Source organism: Pan paniscus, chromosome 12, assembly GCF_029289425.2.
Source record: "Pan paniscus chromosome 12, NHGRI_mPanPan1-v2.0_pri, whole genome shotgun sequence".
Lineage (NCBI taxonomy): Eukaryota > Metazoa > Chordata > Mammalia > Primates > Hominidae > Pan > Pan paniscus.
In genome coordinates, this window is record NC_073261.2 from 71,961,252 (window position 1) to 71,979,957 (window position 18,706).

Below are 18,706 nucleotides of genomic sequence, written 5' to 3' on the forward strand. Positions count from 1 at the left end.
AAAGTAACATGTTTTCTCTATCTCTTGAAATCCATCTTTGGCTTTGTGGCCATAGAATAGCACCTGACTCTGCCTTCCTGGCTGAAATATTATAGAGCATCTTGATATATTTTACTGACCAAAAGCATTTTCTCCATAAATCTTAAGTTGGCAATGAAGTTCTGTGGTGGAAAGGGTTTTTCTTCTCCTTTTTTACATTTGATTTATAGCATACCCTTTCCTAGGGCCATGTTCCTTAGAGAACAGCAATTCTGACTAATGGTTTCATGCAGCCTGTCCTCCCTACATCATGAATACAAATACCCAATTACCAATAAATATATATTTTTTTGTGTGATACAGTAATAAACCTTGCAAATTTGCTTTTTCAAAAAAAATCCTGTTTCACAATAAATCAAACCAATAGTTTCCAGATTTTGGAATTTCACAGACCAGGAAAATTACCGATTTTTTTTGGAGGTTGGGGGAACTGACATAGGGTTGTCAGATATATATATTTTGCCAAATGAAGAAACTATAAGGGAAAAATTCCCCTAGAATCTATTATCAGAATAATTTCATGAAAGAACATCCTCATAGTTAATATATAGGTTAATCAGTGTGATTTACTGATTTATTTGCCTTGCTTTTCTGCTTACATCCTAACTTTTTCTGTCTAGATTTAATATAAATGTTTTAAATGACATCTTTTAATATTCCAGTGAAGATCTGTGAGTAGCTAACTCGATTAGTCATGGAAATGATGAAGCACAGTGATTAATCAAACCATGGAATCTAGTTTAGAATGCCTGGGCTTAAATCCCAATTTGGCTATTTACTAGCTGTGTGACCTTGGGTAAGTTACCTTAACCTCCCTGTATCTTAGTTTCATCATCTCTAAGATGGTTATATTAACACTATCTACCTCAGAGGTTGTGGAGATTACTGAGTTAAAATATTTATATAGCACTGAGAATAGTACCTTGTACAGTTATATAAGTATTATCTAAGTACTTGCAATTACTATTAATCTGTGTATGTCAGACAATGTCCATATTTTACCCTCATTCTTATAGTTTATTTTAGCATGGAGTTCTGTGTTGACCATTATTACTTTCAGTATTTTTGAGATATTACTCCATTGCTGCCTTGCATCCATTGCTGTGAATGAGAAGTCTGCTGACATTATGGTTGTCTTTCCTTTATAGGTAAGAGCTCTTTTATCTCTGATTTGTTTTTAAGGTTTTTCTCTTTAGATGTGATATTCTGTAGTTTCACTATTATGCGTCTATGTCTGGATTTCATTTTTCTAGTTCAAAATTGATTTTTCCCCTTCAGATTGAAAACTCACATCTTTCTTTAATCCTAGAAAATGCTGAACCATTGTATAAGTTAGGAGTAGAATTTGCTACAAGTGATTAAAGAAAACAACAATCGTAAATCAGAGTAGTTTATACAAGATAGAAGTTTATTTCTTTCTCATACAGATTAGGCCATCCAGGTGTGTTTGATGATGTCAGGGGCTCAAGGATCCTTGCATTTTATTGCTTCTCCATTTTAAGCAAGATGGCTAAAACCTTAAACTATCACAGCTGAATTCCAGCTGCTAGAAAGAAAATAGTGCCTACATCCTCCCTTCAAGGACATTTTTAGAAGTTGCACATGCTGCTCTGGTTATATCCCAGAACATAGTAATATAGTCAACCCAGCTACAAGGGAAGCTGGGAAATACTGTCTTTATTCTGGTCAGCCAAATTTCCAGCTAAAAATGGGTGATTTTATTAGTAAGACAGAGGTAATGACTGGCTATTGGGAAACAAGTAGTAGTCTCTATCATAGCCATTTTCGTTTCAAATTTTTTCTCATGTTCCTTGTATAATATCCTTCTGGAACTCTTAATAACATTCTATTCTCTGTCTTCCTATTAATATTTTAAAAATCTTTTTGTGTTGCATTTTGTGAGATTTCTTCAGTCCTATCTTCCAATTTACTGATTTTCTCTTAAGCTATGTTTAATCTACTGAATTAAGTTTTTTAAAAATTAGACATTTTAAACTGTAGAATCTCTATAGCTTCACTCCCAAATGTGCCTATTTTTATGGTGTTCCGGTCTTTCTGTATACTTTTTGTTTAATTTATAAAGAAATGAGGTTTAATTGGCTCATGGTTCTGCAGGCTGTTCAGGAAGCACAGCACTGGCATCTGCTTGGCTTTAGTGAGGCCTCAGGAAGTTTACAATTATGGCAGAAGGCAAAGGCAAAGGCAGAGCCAGCATATCACATGGTGAGAGCAGAAGCAAGAGGTTTCTGTATACTTTGTATTCTCTTATGTCTTGAGTCATTTTAAGTATACTTACTTTATATAGTCTATCTGTTCTATTGTCTGTAATTCTTGGCATATGAGTTCTGCTAACTCCTTTCCTGGGAAGTTTTTGTTCTTTCCTCTTATGTTTTTGTTTTTAACCATCTCATCTTGGGATTTTTTTCCACATTGTCTCATGTGTGCAGGCTTATTAATTGTCACTATGGGGCAATTTCTTGTTTGTTTTTAACAGGGTTCTTCAAGTTTCCTGGTTCAAACCAGTATTTCTGTTGCTTTCTTGGTTTGCATTTCCTTCTCATGAATACACACTGGACCCCACTCCTGTGCATAGCTCAGTTTGGTAGGTGTGTCATCTAGGTGGTAATGAATCTACTACCTCCCCTAATTCCCAGGCTAATGGGAGGAGATAACCCAGAATTATTTTCACAGCAGCAAAGCTCTTCTAGGATCCTGGCTCTTTGCACAGCTCCAACTCCACTGCACCTGGGGCTTCCATTCCCATTCCAGCTCAGGAATTAAAATCTCAGCCCACAAGTTCATCCTCTGATTCCAACTCTGCAATTGCTTATTTAGTCTCACCTCTTGCTCATTGCTTGTTTGTGTTCTCTCCATTTCTGGCACCTGAGGATTTTAATTTCTTGTTTTAGTGCTTAGTTGTATATTTCAAATGTTCCTGTTATATTTTATCCTACATTTATCTGTGTTCGGGATGATGGGTGCTTCCAACATCAACGTAGTCCGTTAAGGCGGTAAGGAGTCTAACAAAGAGTATTTTAAATCCCAAAATGCAGTAAAGTTGCAGTCTCTTCAATAAAAGAATTGAAGTTATTTGTCTTGATACTTCTTTATTCTATCCTTGTTTTTTCATTTCTTATGGGCCAGCATTGCCCTGTTGGTTAACATCTGGGAATTAATGGACCGGTTATTGAGAAACTCTGGATCTGGTCCTAGTTGCTTGCTAACTGCAGACTTGGGGAAATCATTTATGTTCTCTGTAAATAGCTGTGAAATGCAATTATTATTTGCCCTGCTTCATAGGATTATTATAAGAGTCACATAAGATAATAGATTTTAAAACGCTTCAGTACTTAACATATACAAATTTATGCTATTAATAGCAATGTTAGAAACCATTAGCACCTTCATTAAAGTATTTTTGACTTTAATAATAAATGATGGTTTTTGTTTTTGTTTGGTTTTCTTTTTTATTTTTTGTAATTTGAAAAATGATCTTGTATCCTGGTAAAGGCTATCATTCTTTGGAAATAATAAGGGAACTACTTGGAAACATTCAAATATTCTTGTGAAATTTAAGAGCACTATTTGTACTGACAGGCAGTTATGACTTTAATAGACTATGGAATTCATTTTGGAGAGACACACCCTTTGCATTTAAAAAAATAGAGACTTAAACCTGGAAATCATCATTGCATTTTATTATACATTTCCCACACAATGGATACTGAAAGTTCAATGACTTTCAGTCATTGTGAGGAACCATAAACTTTTTATCTTAATGCAGAAAAGATGCCCTCATGTTTGAAAAGATTGAGAACCAACCTAGCCTGTGGTAGGAACCACTCACTGGGCTTATGACCCCAGACCATTCTCCTCTAAATTATGTGGGACACAAGGACTGTGTCAATCCTCAGTGACATTTGTCAGTCAACCATGAGGTCTGTTGCAGAGAATGTGTTATTTCCTAATGGTTAAAGTACTAAGTTTGCAAATGATTTAGAAAATTAGAGATTGACTCAAGATGGTGGACTGATCACACACAGCCACTCCCTGTTGCCCTCTAAAGTCCATAAAATGTAGATAAATATAGATAATGAAATCCATTTTAATAGAGTTAGAAAACAGGGAAACTTATGATCAGAAAAAAAATTTTTAAATAAATTTTGAAAGATATTACTAAAGAACTCACGTTTAGAAGAACAAAACTAAAGGAAACAAAAGCCTAACCTGTGTAGAGATGACCTGATAGTAGGTCTGATAGGACTACAAGCCCAGAGTCAATGAATATGAAGAGGTAGAAGAAGCCTTGGGCCATTTATCAACTTGAAAAATTAGGGAACTGCATGTGGAGCAGCAAACCAGTCATTCCCTTTCTGTTTCCCTGCTATGTTAAGCCAGGGTAACTGTGGCATGAATCAAATCATACACTGGGGCTGGAGAAGCAGGGTAATGCCCAAGTAGCTACCGACCCCCAGGAAGACCAAAGAGCTCATCAGACAAATCATGTTCAGCTCCTGTCTACATCCCAAACTTGTCCCAAAGTCAGGCTATAGTCAACAGAAACTGATAATAACCTGGAAACCATATAATCCAAGAAGAGTAGACAATTAAGAGACATGAAGCATTTGGGAAAAAGTACAATACCCAGAGTGCGAGGTTCACACTCAACAAACAAAAGTTAATAGAATTGAGAGAGCAAACAAAACATTTTAAGCATAACTACAATATCCTAGGAGAGATGATCATATCCATAATAGAGCAAGAGTCTTATGTACTGAGGAAACATGTATAGATTGGATATTAAATATATACTAAGTTTAATAGATGGTCAAATATTAAGTTTCAATAAATGGACTGGCATACCAATGGACAAGGCTGAAAAGCAAATTAGTAGAAAGTGTCACGGAATTCTTGCATTACTTAGTGGCGAAGTACCATGAGAAAGATAATGAGAGCCATGCACAGTGGCTCATGCCTGTAATCCCAGCACTGTGGGAGGCTGAGGTAGGCAGATCAATTGAGCTCAGGAGTTTGAGAACAGCCTGGCCAACATGGCAAAACGCTGCCTATACTAAAAATACAAAAATTAGCCAGGTGTGTTGGCGCACACCTGTAATCCCAGCACTCAGGAGGCTGAGGTTGGAGGATTGCTTGAACCTGGGAGGTGGAGATTGCAGTGAGCCGAGATCAAGCCACTGCACTCCAGCCTGGCTCTGGAGAGACTGCCTCAAAACAAAAAACCACACATACACACACAGACAGATAATGAGAGACATAGACGATAGATCCAAGTGTTCAAACATTTAGCTAATAGCTGTTCCAGAAAGAGGGAAGAGAAAGAATGGAAGGGATGGAAATAACAGAAAAGGCAACATAATAAAATTTTCTAAGGTGGAAAAAAACCAAGGATCTTCAAATTGAAAGTGTTTTAATTCTTTTATCTCCAGTTTTGAAATTATATGTTTTAATTCTTTTATCTCCAGTTCTGAAATTATAGTCATTCTTTTGTACTGCAGACTCTTGCTCAGTTTGGTTTTCTTCTTGGTGTGATTTGTAATTTTTGTTTGTGACTATCTTTAGCAGGGATTCCTTTTTTGTGTTGATCATGAAACTCTCTCCAGGGAGGGTTTGCATTTGCTTTTGTCAGGGACTTCAGTGGTATCACTAGAGGATTTTTTTGGTTTTGTGTCCTAAGAGAAGTCTTACATGTAAATTCATATTCCTAACTGGAGCATGGTACAAGCTTGGGGTTTTACTTTTTCACAAGGAGTTTATTCACTATCCATAGCTCCAGGCAGAGGCAAATTTTCTTGCTATCTTCCTGGTTATATGAGTGGAGTGGAGTCTGCCTTGTACTGACAGGCCAGCCATTTGAGAGTTCTAGCTTTATGCAGATTTCGATTCTATCTTTCTACTTTGGAGGACATAAGTTTCCATCCCTGTTCCAATGAGGATAAAAATTCAAGTCCCTAGGCTTTAAGACCTTTTTCCAAACATGCTAACAACCTCTCCCTTCCCTGTCCTCATACCAAAACTTGCATTCTTATTTTTCCAATTTTATAGTAGTATACCTATGCTGTTGAAGACTATGGAGCTATTAAAATAACAAGGTTGCCTACATATGTTGACAAGGAAAGATCTCCAAGATATATATTGGAGATATATATGTGGCAAGAACTAGAAGTCCCCAACACAAAAAAATATAATGACATTCATTATTTTGCAGTTTATCACAATTTCTTTAATGGAGAATAAAGGGATAAAGATATAGCTGTAGTCTTATCAATACTGCAGATAATAGTGAGCAGCTGATATTTCCCAATGGAAATTTGTAAATACTCTTTATAACAGAGGAATATTCCACCTACTTCCACTTGTATGCAATATAACATATCTTATAATAGATATATTTTGGCACACCAAACACACCAAATTGGAAGTAGAATTAATCCTTACCAAACTCATCCAAAAAGCAAAGGTTGAGTTGGTGCTAGAAATGATCTGAGTAAAATAGAAAACAATTTAGAAAATACTTCAATATTCTAAGTACCCATATGTCTTTGAATTAAGTGTGTGTGTGTCTGTGCATCTTGTACTGGCAGAAGTATTTTTAGATTTTCACACTTTTAATTATATATGGAGGAGTTCTAAGTTTTAGAATAATGAGGAAAAATTAAATATATAAGAGAACATTATCCTTAAATTGAAAATTGAATTATAGTAGCAGTGATGATATGATTACATTGACCACTTACTGATCAATGTGCATAATCACATCCCCAATAATCTTACGAAGTTGCTATTTTCCTAATTTTACAGTTGAGAAAACTGAAGTCTAGAGAGGTTAAGTTACTTACCCAAGGTCACACAGCTCAAGGAATGAAGTGAAGCCAACATTCCAACTCTAGTTTGTTTGATTCCAAAGCTGTCCACTCATGTCTAACAGGGCCTCTCCTCTAAAAGTCTTATTATATTTGTTAATTACGATCACTTGTTGTGCAAAACAAAGTTGTGTTCATAAAGAATGTGACATAGAAATAATGTCTCACTCCACTTATTGGAGACCACTCTTATTAATAACATTTGGTTGTATTTTAATTGTCTTTTTTCTCTTTTTCCATTTACATAAATTGTATGTTCTGAAGTTACTGATAACAGAAAAGTAAATGTGAGGGCCAAGATGATGATTGTGAAATTTCCCTATATTCCAGGGATTAGATTTTTATCTGAAGAAGGTAATTTATTCTGATTTTTTAATTGGTGGATTTAAAGGCTTGTGCCTAGTGAAAAGAGCATCTCCTACAGTTGTTTGAGTGGCGCCTGAGGTCTTTTCTCTGCTCTCAGGAGTGCTGGGGCATGCCTTGGCTGCCTGTCTGACGTCTGTTTCTGATAAGTGAGTTTTAGGCTCTAACGGCTCCTGAGAATTTTGTTGGCAGAGACCTGGTGAGATCATTCTGCTTTCCGCTGAGTTTCCTTTCTCTGTTTTTTTGGACTGTTCTGATGAACGTGACCCTGGAGTGTTCAGTAATACCTCTGCTCCTTTAGGAACTGTTGGCCTACTCCCTGGTTTTATCTCTCTCTGTACAAAAGCTCCGTGTCTCTGGAAAAGAAAACAAAGTCGACATTAACCAGGAGAACGCAGATTGCTGGAAGATGCAGCTGTGAACTGAATTTGTGCGTTAGCTCAAGTCCTAGTCAGTGATGCAGGCACTTCTCTGCCTCTTCATTGGTGTCACCTCAGTCCCAAACTAGACACCACCATATATGGGTGAACCTTTTAAATTATAAAATAGGGTGCATCAGAAAATGAACAGGAAGGAAAAAGGCAGAATGTCAAAGAAGTAGCAGCTCATCTCCCATTCTCAACTTTTTTATCATTTGGACTGTTTAAGACTATTCACATCAAATTTCATTTCTTGCTCTAAAGATTGCTATGGATACAACAAAAACTACAGTTCACAGACCTAAGAATTTATGATTGCATCCCAAATGCCTATTAACGCTGATGAAAAGCTAAGTAATAATAAAATATGAAAGCAAACATCTATAGTTGGAAAAAAATCCAATAATTGACAATTACATTTCTATTTGGCTTTATAAACCTTATATCATCTCCCTGCCACACACATGTATTAAGCATATCAAAACATTTGTCAAACTACTTTGATATTATTACTATTATTATTATTATTATTATTAGAAATGAGATTTGCTATGTTGCCCAGGCTGGCCTCAAACTCAAGTGATCCTCCTACCTCAGCTTCCAGAGTAGCTGGGACTACAGGCGTCAAGTCACTGTGCCCAGCATGCTTTGATATTATTTTACACAAATTATTTCAATAATTTAAGTAGACCAAATTCCAAAGACTGATTCAAATTATTATGTTTGGATTGATTGATTGAGATGAGGTTTCATTGTGTCACCCAGGCTGGAATGCAGTGGTGCAATTACGGCTCACTGCAGCCTCGAACTCCTGGGCTCAAGCAACTCTCCCACCTCACCCACCTGAGTAGCTGGGACTACAGGTGGCACCACCATACCAGGATAGTATTATTCCTTACATTTTACTATGGTATGTGGCTAACATTCTATCCTATTAATAACTGAAGTAGTTTGTTTAAACAGACAGAAAGATAATTATGACTTGAAAAGGCTTAAAGTTCTACAAATCTACTCTGTCTTAAAGTATTAAATAATTCTAAATACTGCCTCACCTTTCCCTGGAGAGGCTCATTCGGAGTTTTTCTGGCATCATATTGATGTATAAAGGAGATGTATTCTATAAAATTGTTTTGAAGTTCTGCTGATGTACCAGGAGAGGCAAGTGGTACTAAAAAAAAGATTTTGTGAAGTCAGGACAAAAAATTAGATTTGTTTATGGACATATAATCAGTATTAATAATATAAAATATGGTAACAAAACTAAATTCTTGAAGTATGCAAGATTATTTACACACATCTAAATAATAAATAGAATGGATTCACCATTCTTTCTTCATGAAAAGAGCCAAATCAAAACAACCAAATTAGCTCCACGTGTGGAATTATTAGTAATTTTTAAAACTAAAATTAATATTAATACAACAATATGGTCAGGCATGGTGGCTCATTCCTGTAATCCCAGCATGCCCTGGGAGGAGGCCAAGACAGGAGGATTGCTTGAGCCCAGGAGTTTGAGGACTAGCCTGGGGAACATGGTGAAACCCCATCTCTACAAAAAACAAGCCAGGCGTGGTGGCATGTGCCTATAATCCCAGCTATTTGGAAGGCTGAGGTGGGAGGATCGCTTGAGTCCAAAAGTTCAAGGCTGCAGTGAGCCATGACTGCACCACTGTGCTTCAGCCTGGGCGAAAGAGAGATCTTGTCTCATTAAGGAAAAAAAAAAAATTGTTAGATATGCTTTTTACACAGATACCAATACATTTTAGGGAAAACATAACTATAATTTGTTAACTTTTCACGACTAGAAAGAGTATGAGAAATTCTATGTTGAATCTATAGTTTGGCCAGTGGCTGTGGCCACAGGGTAGAAATTGTATGCCGAAGCTAGCACTAATGGAATTGGAAGACTCTAGGGCTGCTGCAGTTGTAGTTGAACACATAATTCTTTTCATTTCGCCCAATAACAGGGGTTCTGAAAAATTTGCAAGAGTATGAAATCCTTTAAAAATCACTTTTAAATAATCTTTCAATCTGGGTGATGAGTGTATGAGTTCATTATATTGGTCTGTGCTCCATGTATGTTTAACATCTTAAATAATTTTTAAAACTCAGTTTTACTTTCAGCAGAGAAGGTTATTTAAAGATCAGAGCAACTTTCAGTACTGTTGCTGGCAATAAAAAAAGTTTAGTGAAGTAAAATTCTATCAAGGACAAAAATTTCTCCCTTAAAAAATATGTATGTGGCTGGGCGCAGTAGCCCACGCCTGTAATCCCAGCACTTTGGGAGGCAGAGGCAGGCCGATCACAAGGTCAAGAGATCGAGACCATCCTGGCCAACATGGTGAAAACCCTGTCTCTACTAAAAATACAAAAAAAAAAAAAAATTAGCTGGGCGTGGTGGTGAATGCCTATAGTCCCAGCTACTCAGGAGGGTGAGGCTGGAGAATCACTTGAACCTGGGAGGCGGAGGTTCCAGTGAGCCAAAATCGCACCACTGCACTCCAGCCTGGGTGACAGAGCAAGACTCTGTCTCAAAAAAAAAAAAAAAAAAAAAAGTACGTAAGGGTTTATGTACAATGAACATATCTGTGAAATGCTATGTAACAAACTGGTAACAGTGGTGACTCTAGGGAAAGAGAACTGGGTGACTGGAGGACAGAGGTGGGGAGAAGTAGATTCAGTTTTCACTGTATATCTTTTTGTACCATTTGAATTTTGTGCCATATGCTTATATCAACTGTTAAAAAATAAAATTTAACTTTTAAAAATCACACCTTTAAAATTAGAGGAATACATAAGAAAAAATGTTAGTAAATTTACATGTATTAAGCATTCATGAATTCACTTTGATATTCAGACATTGTTATAAACTAATTTTATTAGCAAGAATGACTAATATTCAAATACTTATACATTACATGATACAAAATGGCAATCTTTTCCCAGTTAGCAGTATAAAAAAAGTTAACTGTTAACATTTTCTTGATTTCTAATTGCAATCAACTGCTCAAAACTCATTTTCTACTTAATCATTACCTTTCTTTTAGAACTTGCTAGAAAACAGAAAACAGTAGTGCAAAGATTTAATAAGCATGACACTGAGAAAATTCTATCTATAATTTATATTTTTTTCCACCAAGTGGGAAAAGATGACCAATGGTCCAACTCACAGAACATTAGTATGTTCGGACACAGTTTCATAACTTCGTGGATAGACAGAATGAAGCGGCTCTAAATTTAGGCATTAATTAGGTGGTGGTAATGAAGTATCCAAAGCATGCATTTGGGAATAAAATAGACATGTTTTCAAATTCTGGCTTTACCACATTTCCTAGTTGTGTGACTTTGAAATAAATCACTGAACTTCGTTGAAATTCTATTTCCTCCTCTCTAAAATGAAGAAAACAATAATTTGCTTTTTGAATTGTGAAAATTAAGGGCAGTGTTTGTGAAGTCTCTAGGATGCTAGGGTCAAATTATGGAGTCTTCAAAGTTAGCAAAGGGCCAGCTCTTTTGTATCTTGACAAAAGGGGAAACCATGGAAGGGAAAAGGAAGCAGGAACCGGAGCTATCAAAAAAAAACTGTGAGAAACCCAAAGGCTTTAGTGAACTGGTACGAAGGGTTGGTGGCAATTTGGACTGGAGGGTAGGAAGGTCAGATGTAGCCAAGAGAGAATAAGTTGTGGGAGAGCTTTTAAAATCTGCTCTTGACTTTCCCTCACGTTGCCTTGGGAAGATCATGCTTGCCCAGGGCCACAGAAACTGGCAGCAACTGCCTAGCCAGTTGTTGTCAATACAGTAATAGCAGAAGCGCGCAGAAGTCCCTCCAGGATAACGAGCTGATGAAAATGGGTACATGTTGCCCCCTTGGGCATTTCTTCCTCCAACATTCCCCCAGCAACCGTCAATGCTGGTGAATTAAAAACATGAAGATACTGACTTATCTCAGTGATGCCTTTTTTTTTTTTTTTTTTTTTAACAGTTTAAGGGTGGTAGGGTGGATTCCTGACTACATGACCAGCCTAGTGGAGTGACAGTAATTAACAATGGTCTAAATAGGTTTTGTGGTACCAGAAGCTCTCCGGCCTGAGCCTCATTTTCTTTCCTCAAATTTAGTGGGAGACATACAAACCAGACCCTGGTCTTCAGCCTTTGTCTGCACAGGCCTACTGATTCCCCTAGGGGAATATGATCTACCATAAATTTGACCATAAAAGAAAATTTTAAAACATATACTGTGTGAAGCAGAATTATCAGAACCAATATACCAAGAATTTAAAATAAGCATAACAAATATCCTCAAAGATACAGAACAAAGTATTGTTAATATGAACAAGAACAGGTCATAAAAAGGAATAACAAAAAATGTTAGAAATAAAAAATATAACAGTTGAAACAAAAAAATACATGGTCTAGACAACGAGAATCATGAACTAGAAAATCAGACTGAGAAGCTGTCCCAGAAGGCAGCAGGAAAGGATAAAGAAATAAAGAAAAGCTCAGAGACATGGAAGGTGGAAGTATCAACACCAGAACTAAGAAGAAATAGAGGGAAGGGAAGGAAATATTTGAGAAAATGATGATGATATATATCTAAGAATTAAAGAAAGCTCAAACACCTCAGATTGAAAGAGCTCACAGAATACCAAACAGGTAACAGGGGCAGGAGAAAAATGAGGCAATGAGACACAAAGGATGCAAAACTTTAAGGAGGCACTTGCATGACCCTGGGAGTGAGTGCCTCCTTAAATTTTACACCCTAGTTGGGTTTCTCACTCTCCTCTCGATCTTGCAGTACAGATAAAGGAAAAACTCGCATCTAAGACATTTAATAGAGAAATTTAACATCATCTGGGACAAAGAAAAATTACAAATGCTTTCAAAGAGGTAAATTATGAAGAAGTAACAACAGGTTAATATCAAATTTCTCAATAGCAACATTGGACACAAGATAATTAATTTTTTTAATATTAAAAGGAAAAGCCCTTTAAGCCTAGAGTTTTTATATCCAACCAAATTTTCATTTAACTGTGAAGCCAAAATTTCAAAAACACGGGAAGGAAAGGAAGGCCTCAGATGATTTCCCCCAAAAACAGACCTACTTTGAAAAACTAGAGGAAGAATTCAAGACTAGAAATAAATCAAAGAGGATGTCTGAGATATAAGGAAGAAAATAACAAAAATTTTTGTTTCCTGAAAAAGATAAGGATTAAAGAACAGAAAATTCTAAGTATTACACCTATAAAAACTCAGAACTAAAATTCTATTGTTTAACATTAATGGAGCCCCTGGTGAATACTATAAAAAAGAAAAAAGTAGTACAATGATTACAAAGGAGGAAAAAAAAAGTAATTGTAGGTAATATAATTACCTGAATAGAAAAACCACAAGAGTCCATCAATTATGAGAATAAGAGTATGGCAAAGTAAACAGACATTGGATAAATGTATAAAAATCAAAAATCAAGAGCATTTCTCTACAATAGTGATAACCTACTAGAAGATATAATGAAAAATAACATATATTCTTAGTAGAAACAGAAACTATATAATATGAAGTTTCTAGAAATTAAAAAAGCATTCACAAGATCTCTATAGAGAAGAAATTTAAGTTCTGTTAAAGACCTAAAAGTAGAACTGAATAGACATTCTATGCTCTTGAATAGGATGATAGCATTTTATTATAATGGTGACTTTTTCCTAAATTAATATATAATGTCACCACAACCTAATCAAAATTCTAGCTGGATATTTTGAGCAATGTCATACATTTCAATGTTTAAATAGAAAAATAAATCCCATAAATCAGCTCTGAAGGAAGGGTGAATAATTGAGACTTTCCATATCAGATATTAAGACCAGCTAAAAATCTATATAATTAAAATATTTTGGTACTGATCCAAGAACTGCAAATTAACCTAAGTAACGTAACAGAGAGCTTGCAGACAAACTCATTTATATATGGAATCTTAACATAAAATTAAGGAGGTCCTATAAGTAAATGGGAAAAGTGCAGATTATTTTATAAATGGTTTTCAGAATAGTGGTTCGCTCTATGCTGGAAAGTGGAATTGATTCCCTACTTAATAGTGCGCGCATGGTGGACTCTAAGATTAAAGACCTAATTATGGAAGGTAAAAGTATAAAATCAAGATAAGAAAATGTAGGAGAAAACTTTCTTTACCTAAGGGTAGGAAAAACCCTTCTTAAAACAGCCAGTACACAACCCATAAGGTAAAAACTTGATTATATTAAAAAACACAGGAGAACTGCTCGATTAAAGACACCATGGGCAAAGCTAATAGAGATGGCAGATTGGAAGGAGATATTTGTAACGTGGGAACTAATGGGACAGAACATCAGTGGTAATTTCAGAGTTAAGGACCTTTGAAAAAGCTGCTCCTCCACAAAAGCAATGAATACACTGGCAAAAGTCATCAAAATCAACTTTTTTAGAACTCTGGAAATTAACCAAAGGCATGCAATAATCTAAGGAGCATTTATTCAAGAAAAATGGCTTAATCTTCATAATAAAAGCAAGTTTGATGACATTTTAACTCATGCAGTTTCCCCCTCCCCCCATTCCCAATCTCCCCTCTGCAGAAGCCTTGAAAACCAAGAGCCCTGCAATTATGATGAAAACCAGAAGCCTATCAACTACTGGAAGAAGCGGAAGGGGTTTGGAGTGTCTCACAAATACCAACTCAAGAAAACTGTCATTATTTAACCTGGCCTGCAGGGTTCGTCTTTATAGACATGACTCAGAGCCCTAAAAGTGAATTATGCACCCCTGCCACCCTGCCCTTGCCTCACCCCACGACCAAGTATTCATCCGAAACAATCAGGGACAGTTGTTTAACATTACAGCTGCCTAAGGTGACAGTAACAGTTGGGGCAAATAAGCTGCCCCAAACTGGAAATGTATATGCTATGCTTTCTATTGGGTTAAAATCAGATGACAGCAATTTCCACACCTGAAAAATCCTCAGACAACAGAGTTTACATCTACCTACTACAAGCAGATCTACATAAGATGAATTTAAGTTATATTGATGTTTTAGTAAGTGAACTGCATAAAGCAAAATCTGTCATCATTAGAAGCCCTCTGGAGGGAGCAGGACAGTGGAGATTTTGTTGGTCAAAGGAGTCGAAATTTCAGTTAGAAAGGAACAGTAAGTTTAAAAGATCTAATGTACAGTTGGTGCTCTCTATCTATAGGTTCTGTATCCACATATTCAACCAACTATGGATTAAAACTTTTCAGGAAAAATAAACAACAAAAATAATACAAATAAAAAACACAATAACAATTATTCGCACGGCATTTACATTGTATTAAGTATTCTAAGTAATCTAGAGATTAAAGTATATGGGAAGATGTGCGTAGGTTATATGCAAATACTACACTACTTTATATAAGGAACTTGAACATCTGTGGATTTTGGTATCCACAGGGGTCCTGAAACCAATCCCCTGGATACTGAGGGATGACTGTGCAACAAGGTAACCATAGTTAATGTATTGTACTCTTGAAAATTGCTAAAATAATAGATTTTAAGCGTTCTCACCACAAAAATAATGTATGTGAGGTAATAAACATCTTAATTAGCCACTTCACAATGTATATTTCAAAACATCATGTTGTAATGATGTTTTGTATAGATACAAACAATTTTTGTTTGTCAGTTAACACTGTCTGTAATAATCACAATAATACCTAGCCATGGATCAGATTAAATACAAATAGCATATCAGACAATTTTTCTTATAGTGTAACAAGTAAAGACTGGTTATAGAGTAGCTTCTTTTCAAAACCAATATAAAACAAATTTAATGCTTTACTAATACTCAAAACCAATTTTCTGGGATTTACACACTACTAAAGTAAATGGTTGGTAAACCTTTTTAATTCTGGGAAACTTTGGGATTAAATATAGAGATGAGAAAGCAAAGAAAATTAAACCTGTAATTTGTTATTTAGTACATTATGTCAAAAAAATTTTGATCAAGTACTAGTGTTGTGCTGACAATTTTAGGGAAATCTGATTAAGTTTATAAACAGTATTAAAATATTTAAGATATCTGAGTTTATTAGATTTACAAGGTTTTGCAAGTTTTATTAGGTTTTTTTTTCTTCTCCTTGTGGAACAGGGCTGCTCCATAGGTAGTAAGCCCACAGTAGCCACAAGGTTTATTAGGTTTTATAAGATTTATTAGGTTTAATTTATTGAATTTATAGAAAGTATTTAAGGATTTGGAAATGTTTTGATTGTCAAAGCTTTAAGTTTTTCTTGTAAAGATGTTTAAAGTATTTGAGAAGAAAACAGAATATAGTAACTATTATTTTTTAAAGTTTTAAGTTCAGGGATACATGTGCAAGTTTGTTATATATAGGTAAGCTTGTCTCATGGGGGTTTGTTGTACAGATTATTCTATCACCCAGGTGTTAAGCCTAGTACCCATTAGTTATTTTTCCTGATTATCTCCCTCCTCCCACCCTCCACCATCCAACAGGCCCTAGTGTCTGTTGTTCACTTGTGTCCATGTGTTTTCATCATTTAGCTCCCACTTATAAGAACAAGTGGTATTTGGTTTTTTTGTTCCTGCATTAGTTTGCTAAGGATAATGGCCTCCAGCTCCATCCATGTTCCTGCAAAGGACCAGATCTCATTCCTTTTTATGGCTGCATAGTGTTCCATGGTGTATATGTGCCACATTTTCTTTAAGCAGTCTACAGTTGATGGGCATTTAGGTTGATTCCATGTCTTTGCTATTGTGAATAGTGCTGCAATGAACATATGCATGCATGTGTCTTTATTTATATTCCTTTGGGTATATACCCAGTAATGTGATTGCTGGTTGAATGGTAGTTCTGGAAAACAGAACATAATTAAATCAACAAACTTGCAATTTAAAATGCTAACAGAAGTTAATTGACTTTGTTTCGTAAATGAGTCATTGTTAAGGTATATTTCATTTGTTCAACTTGAGTTAAATGTCAAACAAGTGAAAGATGCTGTTCTTATTTTATACAATATTTAAAAATTAAAGACTTGAAACATATTTTTCAAATTTATAATGTTCAAACTGGAATATTTAAATCATAAGTAACTATGAATACCTTTTTATATAGAAAGGCTCTCTTTGAAATTAAAAATCTTATACTGAAACAGATTACCCTCAAAGAATTTGAACTGCCTGCAGACTTGACATAACAATAAAATCCAGGAGACAGTGGAGTAATATCTTCAAAGTGTAAAGGGTAATTAATTGTGAACCCAGAATTCTGCATTTAGCTATGCTTTCATTCATTAAAGAGTGTGGGCAACTTAAAGACATTTTCAGACAATGAAAGATGAAGAGTTGGCTACTCCTAAACTCTCATTTAAATGACTGTTGAAGGGTATTGTGGTAGTCTGTTAAATTGGTGGCCCCAATAAATCAGGCCTCCCAGTATTCAAATCCTTGTATAGTCCCCTCCCCGTAAATGTGGGCTGGTCTTATGATTAGCTTTAACCAACAGGATATGACAGAGGTAACACTATGCCAGTACTAGCCATAAACTTTAAGAAAGCCTTATAGCTTCTGCTTTTGCATTCTTGGGAGTAAGAAGTCCAGCTACCCTGCTGGAGAAACCACGTGGAGTGACCACCTGGAGAAGGAGAGGCCCAGTCATTCCTGCATCCCAGCTGAGTCCAGTCCTCAGTCCATCTGCCAAGTGAATGTGGCCACACAAGTGACCATCACCGACCAGACCAAGAACTACCCAGCTGAACTCAGCCAAGATTGCAGAACATTGAGCTAATAAGATGATTGTTGTTTTAAGCAATTAAATTTGAGGTAGCTTGTTATGCAAATAACTAAAACAAATATTTCAGAAGGAAGTCAATTAAATCAATTAAAATGAATCTTTTAAATAGTAATCTAAAACCTCCCACAATCTCACAAATAATAACTTTAAAAATAATTCTCTGGCTGGGTATGGTGGCTCACACCTGTAATCCCAGCACTTTGGGAGGCCGAGGCAGGTGGATCACCTGAGGTCAGGAGTTCAAGAGTAGCCTGGCCAACTTGGTGAAACCCTGTCTCTACTAAAAAATATTTTTAAAAAATTAGCCAGGCATGATGGTGGGTGCCTGTAATCCCAGCTACTCAGGAGGCTGAGGCAGGAGAATCTCTTGAGCCCGGGAGACAGAGGTTGCAGTGAGCCGAGATCACGCCACTTGCCCTCCAGCCTGGGCGACACAGCGAGACTCCGTCTCAAAAAAAAAAAAAAAAAAAAAATAGATTTCTTTTTCATCATGGAAATAAGGGGGGGGGAGAAAGGAATCTGAGTTATTATAAAGGGAAATTCCTTATTCAGACATTACACCTATTAAAATTAAACATAATGACTATGTTCATTTATACAGGCATATGAGACATTTACAGAAGCCCACAATAGTGAGGAATATCTAAACATGAAAACATCAAAGAAGATATTCAGATTGTTAGTGGTTACTCTACTTAAGAATTCAAATTGTACCCAAAGTAATTACTTGAAAGAAGCCTCGTTAGATGAGAATTGCAAAAAATAAGGCAAAGTCCATGAAGAATGTTTGAAATCCACTCTCTGTTTCTTGGAAACTTGATCTAATTAAAATTAGAATTTTCTAAACAAGTTGCTATCTAACCATTTATATTTTATCAGCAAAGCCAGGATTTATTCAAACATGCAATTTGCTTCTTATATTGGTGAGAACTTAGGAGTTTTACTTTGAGAAATGTTCTTTTCTTAATTCTTTGTGTCTGCTTAAAGATCATTCATCAGTAATATTTTTCTCTTAAATCCCACTCTTCTCAGTATTCTGATCTTATATATAAAGACTATTAATATAAAAATAATAGTATAGATTTTCAAAATACAGTAAAAAGAAAAAAGCATAACTGTAGCAAAAAATTGTTGTTACATTTTGGTGCAAAAGAAGCAACACAAACTAAAACCTATTTTAGAAAATTAATTTTA

General features: G+C 35.7%; 1 protein-coding gene across 1 annotated transcript in view; it reads right to left on the minus strand.

The window, feature by feature from the left end:
* Positions 1 to 2,959: 2,959 nt before the first annotated feature.
* Positions 2,960 to 18,706, minus strand: part of C12H2orf73 (chromosome 12 C2orf73 homolog) — a 34,804-nt gene continuing 19,057 nt past the window's right edge. Inside the window, exons 4-5 of the mRNA XM_003830834.4 lie at positions 8,755 to 8,870; positions 2,960 to 7,639 (exon numbers count right to left, since the gene is read on the minus strand). Coding sequence (XP_003830882.3) covers positions 7,280 to 7,639; positions 8,755 to 8,870 — 476 coding nt within the window. The 3' untranslated portion in view covers positions 2,960 to 7,279. The remainder of the gene's footprint in view (positions 7,640 to 8,754; positions 8,871 to 18,706) is intronic.